This window comes from Oncorhynchus kisutch, linkage group LG16 (assembly GCF_002021735.2).
Source record: "Oncorhynchus kisutch isolate 150728-3 linkage group LG16, Okis_V2, whole genome shotgun sequence".
In the NCBI taxonomy this organism is placed as follows: domain Eukaryota; kingdom Metazoa; phylum Chordata; class Actinopteri; order Salmoniformes; family Salmonidae; genus Oncorhynchus; species Oncorhynchus kisutch.
In genome coordinates this window covers 34,512,754-34,521,187 of record NC_034189.2, presented here as the reverse complement: position 1 = coordinate 34,521,187, position 8,434 = coordinate 34,512,754, and the positions used below count along the sequence as shown (strand labels likewise).

At 42.5% G+C, this 8,434-nt stretch overlaps 1 protein-coding gene across 1 annotated transcript in view; it reads left to right on the top strand.

Annotated features, from left to right (window-relative positions):
• The first annotated feature begins 3,912 nt into the window (after positions 1 to 3,912).
• Positions 3,913 to 8,434, top strand: part of LOC109906872 (transmembrane protein FAM155A) — an 87,718-nt gene continuing 83,196 nt past the window's right edge. The window contains exon 1 of the mRNA XM_020504714.2: positions 3,913 to 5,321. Within this exon, the coding sequence (XP_020360303.1) occupies positions 4,617 to 5,321 (705 nt within the window). The 5' untranslated portion in view covers positions 3,913 to 4,616. The remainder of the gene's footprint in view (positions 5,322 to 8,434) is intronic.

The window sequence follows — 8,434 nt, the reverse complement described above, 5'->3', positions numbered from 1 at the left end:
GAAAAAGAATCACAGACAAAACAAACAGAAAAGGAAAAAGGGATCAGTGGTGGCTAGTAAGTTACCTTCGGTAGAAGTCGTGACAGACCACTTCTTTATTTACCGAGTCACTGGTGCTTTCTGCTTTAGTTGTTGCTTGTTGTTGCTTGTAAGCAGGAATCAGGAGGATATAATTATGGTCAGATTTGCCAAATGGAGGGCGAAGGGAGAGCTTTGTACGTGTCTCTGTGTGTGGAGTAAAGGTGGTCTAGAGTTTTTTTCCCTCTGGTTGCACATTTAACATGCTGGTAGAAATGAGGTAAAACGGATTTAAGTTTCCCTGCATTAAAGTCCCCGGCCACTAGGAGCTCCGTGCGGACTTAGTGCTAGCATCGGTTTATGGTAGTAAATAGACAGATACGAAAAATATAGATGAAAACTGTCTTGGTATATAGTGTGGTTTATAGCTTATCCTGAGATACTCTACCTCAGGCGAGCAAAACCTTGAGACTTCCTTAATGTAAAGATTTCGTGCAGCAGCTGTTTACAAATATACACAGACCGCTACCCCTTGTCTTAATGGTTGCAGCTGTTCTATCTTGCCGATACAGTGTAAACCCCGCCAGCTGTATTTTAACCATGTAATGGGTGTGTGTTGGTGGCAGGGAAGTCAGGCGCAGGAGAAGGAACTTGGTAAAAACTGAGTTGTTTAATAAATGCTGATAAAACTCCAAAAACAAAAATGTACAAAATAACAAAAGTGGGTACAAAACCCATCACACACCAACATAATACATGCACATCACATACAATCAAACAATGTCCGACAAGGACATGAGGGGAAACAGAGGGTTAAATACACAACATGTAATTGATGGGATTGGAACCAGGTGTGAAACAAGACAAAACCAATGAAAAATGGATCAGTGATGGCTAGAAGGCCGGTGACGTCAACCGCCGAACACCACCCGAAGAAGGAGAGGGACCGACTTCGACAGAAGTCGTGACAAACTATGTCGTCGTTCAGCCACTACTCGGTGAAGCATAAAATATTACATTATTTATTTTACTTATACCCCTTTTTCTCCCCAATTTTCATTGTATCTAATTGGTAGTTACAGTCTTGTCTAATCACTGCAACTGCTGTGGAGAGGCGAAGGTTGAGAGCCATGCGTCGTCTGAAACATGACCCAACCAAGCCGCACTGCTTCTTGACACAATGCCTACTTAACCCAGAATCCAGCCACACCAATGTGTCAGAGGAAACACCGTACACCTGGTGACCGTGTCTGCATGCATGCGCTCGGCCGCCACAGGAGTCGCTAGAGCACGATGGGACAAGGACATTCCTGCCTGCCAAACCCTCTCCTAATCCAGACGACACTATGCCAATTGTTCGCCACCCCATGGGTCTCCCGGTCCCAGCCAGCTGCAACAGAGCCTGGACTCAAACCAGGATCTCTAGTGGCACAACTGCAATGCAGTGCCTTAGACAACTGTGCCAGTAGGGAGGTCTCAGATATTATACTTTCTAAGGTGCCGTTGGTAGGATATTCGTGATCGTAGCTTGTCTATTTTGTTATCCAATGTTTGTACGTTAGCTAATAGGACTGATGGTAGAGGCACATTACCCACTCGCCATCAGATCCTTATAAGGCACCCATTACCTCTGTCCCCAATATCTCTGTCTCTTTCTAACGCGAATGACGGCGATGAGGGCATTGCCAGGTGTCTGAAGTAAATCCTTTGCGTCAGACTCATTAAAGAAAAAATCTTCATCCAGTACGAGGTGAGTAATCGCTGTCCTGATATCCAGAAGCTCTTTTCAGTCATAAGAGACGGTGACAGAAACATTGTATATAAAATAAGTTACAAATAACGTGAAAAAACACACAAAATAGCACAATTGGTTAAGAGCCCGTAAAACGGAACCTTCTGCGCCATTCAACTTTAACATATTAGCTAACCACATCATATGATATAGCAATCGGATGCCTAATTGTGCAGTCAATGACGTGGAGCACAAACATTGGTTGATGAAATGCAACGCCTGCAATATGGTTGGGGGAAACGCCACCAAAAGCTTAATCATTAGAAAACATTTTCCCCCACTATACCCCATACTTGATTCATAACTGATACTTAAGAATGTAGGATGTTTTTAATGAGATCAACAAGAAAAAGACAATATTATTATCAGACATTAGTATATGATACATCAAAAAGACACCACACAACAAACTACCAATAGCAGGTGTTTCTCATAAGCAATGAAGTAGTAGCCTGCCTTTCTACTCCATATGGTGTGTGTATGTGTGTGTGTGTGTGTGTGTGTGTGTGTGTGTGTGCCTGCTCTATTATCAATATTTGTTTCCTGGAATGCATCTATGTTTGCATAACCAATTCTGTGTAAATCCTGAAAATCTTCAATCCGTCCCTCCTGTTAACCCGCCATGTCAAGTGTGTTTGCGTGTCATTGTCTTTGCATGCATACTGTATGTGTGTATGCATGTGGTCATTGGATTTGTGTATATACAGTATGCGCGTCTACATTAGTGTTTGATTGTGTTTCTGTGGTGTATTTGAGTTTCTGAGTGTTTATATTACTTTCTGCTGCATATATGTCTTTGTGTGTGTGTGTGTGTGTGTGTGTGTGTGTGTGTGTGTGTGTGTGTGTGTGTGTGTGTGAGAGAGAGAGAGATTTATAAAGAAGGAAATTCAATAAGACAGACAGAAATAAATATATATATTTTCTCTATCAGCAAACCTCTGATCAACTTATCTGTCTGTATCATCTCCACTACACTCTACTGTATATAGCACATCTCTCAGACCAGCTACCTCTCAGACAACTGGGCCCATATTCTTAAAGCATCTCATAGTAAGAGTGCTGATGTAGCTTCAGTTTGAACTTTTGATCACAATGAAAAAGATCACATGGACAAGGGGGACCTGATCCTTGATCAGCACTCCCACTCTGAGAAGCTTTATAAATATGACCCCTGACCTCAGTTCAGTTTCTCGTCTGTGGCCAATTGTCTATAGATTGCAGTCATCAATGGCAAGGACTGAAAGTGATGCAGAATAATTCCAAATGCATGATGGGGTGTTACTTTCCACTGACCTTCTCTCATGCTTTACTTTGGGTCAACCGGGTATTTACAAAGGATCCGTGAAGGAGTAGTAAAGACATTTGTAGAATAGAGAAGGAACTAACAAGTATTCTACAGGAGAGAAGGAAGAGAAGCTGAAAATAGTTCAAGGAGCTTTGTTGCCAGGAATCTTTACCAAAGCTCATCTAGCTATTCACCTGTTTTATGCAATCTATACCACTCTGGATCGTCAGTTATTTAACTGTTTAAATGAGAAAGAAAAACTTTTGTTTGGTTTTTAAATGGTGTGTTTCAAATGTATCTTTGCTTTTATTGCAGTGTATAGGCTATACTATTTGTTTTGTATTTGAAGGACTGTTGCAAGATAAGCCTGTGGGATAAAAGAGAAACAAACAAACAACAAGGTCCACAGCCAAACAAACCACACAATACATGATCAGTGTCCTTGGATTCAATCCTGAACCCATGTCACCCTGAATGATTGAATAAATGTTATATTGTTGTTATATAAACTTATAATGATTGTATAATGACATGCACTTGATGAACATGTCAGACATAGCAAATGAAATGAGTGTGGGTAAGTTTCTTTCTTTTGACCTTGATGGAAGTATTCACATGGCCATAATTCAGTAATAATTCCAAAATAATGCATGCATGCTATACATACAGAACACACTAAGTGTATTTTTTTGTATTAAACTCCACTAGTGGGGGAACCCTTACATAAATGAAATAATTCCCGGGTTTCAGGATCATGGACAGCTATCACTCGAACGCTATGGCTGCGTTTTGTGACTGATGCTAAATATTTCATATTCAATTTTGTCATCTGTTAGGCTACTTGTTGAGCAGACTATCCTGTCTCTCGAGTCCACACTATATCCTATCATCTGTTTTAGCTTTCAGAGTAGCTGGATGGCAACTGATGCTGCACCTTCTGAAAACAGACCCTCCAGGTGCGTCAGAATGGAACGATCGCAGCGCTAAAGATGTCGCGCACGACACAAAAAAGTGTTTCAAGAAGAACATGATGGCGGCAACTAACCCAGGACCAAGATGACAGTGGATATCAAAATACAACTTCTCAGGCATTTTGCCGCCTAGCAGACACGGAAGCGAAAATCACTGGGCTGACATAGAACCCAGCCTTCACCCGAGAGCCACGACCGGCGGATTCAAGTCGAACGTAAATGCAGTTTGCCGTAAAACGGGTCCACGCAAAGGACCAGTGCTGAGCGCAGGCTAGAGGAGAGGAGGGGGAAGCGAGACATGTTGCTACAGAAAACTAGCATCTTCATCGGAGAGCCATGGAGAACGCGGCCCCATCAAATCACGGCTTAATCTCCTCCAATATATTACTTGAATGTGAATTACAGATAATCGCGGTGGTAAACCAGCAGCACTACCTACGACCCAACATTTAAGAGGTGAAAAACGCAAATTAGACCCCAAGTCAATGCATATTGCGGCAGAGAAACCCCCACGGTGGAGTCGGCCGGTGAAGAAGCGCGTTCCCAAAATATGACCTGGGGTGTTTGGACGTGTCTGCAGCAAGAAGACGGCTTCAAAATCTGGCTAGAACCCCGCGAGAACTTAAAGCCATTCGCCGACTCAGAGAGGGCCCAGAGATGGCGACTGTCCTTGGCTTCACTCTTGTTTCTAACCATTCTGCTCTCTGATCACTTATGGTTCTGTGCCGAGGCGAAATTGACAAGGACCCGTGATAAGTTTGCATTGACGGACATGGGAGTTTACCCGTCTGCAAACCCCATCCCATCATCCAGCCTCCATTTAGCACACAGCAGCCTCAGAGAAAACGAATATGCTATTTTTATAGGGAATTCTACCAAACCTTTGTGGCGACTTGAAACTTGCCACCACGATAGTTTATCTAAAAACTGCTTTACTTTTGATGACGCCGATCATTTGTGCAAGGACCTTTCGGGAAAAGAACGGACCCGGACAGTAAATATAAGTGATTTGTACCTTTCATTTTGTAATTCTTATTCTCTTTTGGATTTGTTTTACGGGTCTACGAGTCCGGACAATTTGAACTGCAGTCTTGACGTGCTTATTGATGGCGATGTGGCGAGGTGCAGCCTGTGCATCCAGGCGTACCAGCGCTACGACCAACACGCCCTGGAGAAATATGAGGAATTTGAGTTTATGACTCAGAAATATGAAACGGATGCATATTCAGTGAGAACATGCATGGATGAATGCAAGGTAAGCTGACGGGGATCATCCCCCAATCTGTTGATTTTTGCTAAATAGATACAGTTTGGTCCCATACAGTCGTCAATCGTCATGGTAACGGATGGCAGATTCAAGGAGATCCTTTGCTCTCTTATCAGAAGGTTCAAGCAGGATGAGAAGCATATGGCCTTGTACTCTAAGGTCTTTCATGTGTGTGCCTTTGGTTGCTTTTCCCCCAATTGAGGAGTTTTAAATCGGTTGTGGAATGGAGAAAGGGCCAGACCTTTAGGTGTCATAACTTTGCTTCCACAGGCTTCACAATATCACCAGAAGTAGGCTACTATTTCCAAGCAAATATCAGCCATCTTTACATGTTAATTATTTCTGTAAATTATGATATTTTCTTTTAGTGCTAGGCTAGTATATGGCAAAGACTACAGTAGCTGCTACTATTTTCCTATTCCTATTGTGGTGCGCATGCGGTGTAGCGGCCACTCGGTGCCAGGTGTTCCGCCATGGCCACCCCACTCCACATTGAGTACATTTCAATAACGTTATTAGGGCACCGGTGGCTTCCATGCCTAATCCGCTGGAATGGTCTTCCCCCCGTCGCATTTGGCACTGCTTGCTCGTTATTCGCTCGCTGTAGCCCAGGGCAGCATTTTTTTCAGTCGTAAACTCGACAATGGCGTTGACACAGAATTACGACAGCTGCTCTCTTTTTAGCACATAATTTATACCTCAAATATGATCATGTGGCCTGGAGGAAGCTTCGACCCTGTAGTTTTGTTTTACACTTCACCGACTGGTTGGTGAAGAGCCATTAAAAAAGAGGCCTATGTTCCAGTGTGCCCTTGCCATCTCTATTCGGCAATCGTATGCAACTTTCACGAGTAGCCTGCTTGGAAAATATAGTTTATTCTGCATTCAGGGTTTTTGGTGTCAGATATCCTGTGCTCTTATAGGTTCAGTATAGAATTGTTGTATATTTTCTATTTGATTTTTTAAAATCCGCCACTATGGACTCGGATGAGAGCTGTCCATGGTTCTGAAATCAATCTATAGAAAGCCGAAGCTCCAAGCGAATGGCAGCCATGCGGTCAGTATTCATAAACCAGTTAGTGAAAACAAACAATAAACAAACAAAACACGGTGTGGGGTCGAATTGCTCCTAGACACAATCTTCAGTCAATTTTGCATTCCTCCAACTAATGGTTAAGGCTAGGATTGGGGGTGGGGGGAATGGGGCACCACCTGAAGTGCTCAATGAACACAGGTGTTTGTAAATCCTACACGAGTCATGATAATAGTGTGTGTGGTGCTGAAAGACAGCTCCCAGCCTCCCACCAATAGGCCAGGAATCACTGTGATGAGGATGCAGTAATAGCCACACTATTTTTTCACAATTATGTCAGGATACTTTTGGCAGGATGCTTTCATTCATGTGGAGCTTATTGTGGTTCGATAATGATGAGATAACAAAACAAAAACATTGGCCTACATGCTCATATTTTGTTTGATAATTATCAAGGGATATCTCCATCACTACTAAAGGTTTGTTTTCTGTCTTATCAGTATTTTCAGTTGATTTGTTAATTTTTTCTTTTGACTTTCATCCTCTTTTTCTGTCTATCTGTCTCATCCTCTCCTCCAGTACTCCCTCCATCCCTGGTTTTGACAGGCAGATGAGGGATGTTGAGGGCATCACTGTAAACCCCAAAGCATGTTTTACTCAAATACGTCTAGTAAGTTGTACTCAAAGTCAATGAAAAGTCATTATTACTTAAAATGTTAATGTGGCACTGACTCGAAACTAAATGAGAAGTCACACCAACATGTTTTTTTAAAGATACAGAATGATAACAAACTAACTTTTTTCCCAGCATGTTGATTTTATATAATTGTTTTTAATATCTGTGTTTTGGCATGTACATTGAGTGATTGATTGATTCAATGTTATGCTACACAAAATACTTTTTCTAAACGAATCCAATTATTTAATTTTAGCCTTCGCAGTCATTATGAATGCAGGTTGCGGGTGAATACAAATCTCAACTGTTGGATAGCCTAATGCAGGCTAGATTCCAATAGGAATTATCAGTAGTTTTGCAATGGAAGAATGTGCAAAGTAGAAATAAAAATAATGGGGTGCAAAGGAGCAAAATAAATAAATAAATTAAAATTAAATACAGTTGGTAAAGAGGTAGTTGTTTGGGCTAAATTATAGGTGGGCTATGTACAGGTGCAGTAATCTGTGAGCTGCTCTGACAGTTGGTGCTTAAAGCTAGTGAGGGAGATAAGTGTTTCCAGTTTCAGAGATTTTTGTAGTTCGTTCCAGTCATTGGCAGCAGAGAACTGGAAGGAGAGGCGGCCAAAGAAAGAATTGGTTTTGGGGGTGACTAGAGAGATATACCTGCTGGAGCGTGTGCTACAGGTGGGAGATGCTATGGTGACCAGCGAGCTGAGATAAGGGGGGACTTTACCTAGCAGGGTCTTGTAGATGACATGGAGCCAGTGGGTTTGGCGACGAGTATGAAGCGAGGGCCAGCCAACGAGAGCGTACAGGTCGCAATGGTGGGTAGTATATGGGGCTTTGGTGATAAAACGGATTGCACTGTGATAGACTGCATCCAATTTGTTGAGTAGGGTATTGGAGGCTATTTTGTAAATGACATCGCCAAAGTCGAGGATTGGTAGGATGGTCAGTTTTACAAGGGTATGTTTGGCAGCATGAGTGAAGGATGCTTTGTTGCGAAATAGGAAGCCAATTCTAGATTTAACTTTGGATTGGAGATGTTTGATATGGGTCTGGAAGGAGAGTTTACAGTCTAACCAGACACCTAAGTATTTGTAGTTGTCCACGTATTCTAAGTCAGAGCCGTCCAGAGTAGTGATGTTGGACAGGCGGGTAGGTGCAGGTAGCGATCGGTTGAAGAGCATGCATTTAGTTTTACTTGTATTTAAGAGCAATTGGAGGCCACGGAAGGAGAGTTGTATGGCATTGAAGCTTGCCTGGAGGGTTGTTAACACAGTGTCCAAAGAAGGGCCGGAAGTATACAGAATGGTGTCGTCTGCGTAGAGGTGGATCAGGGACTCACCAGCAGCAAGAGCGACCTCATTGATGTATACAGAGAAGAGAGTCG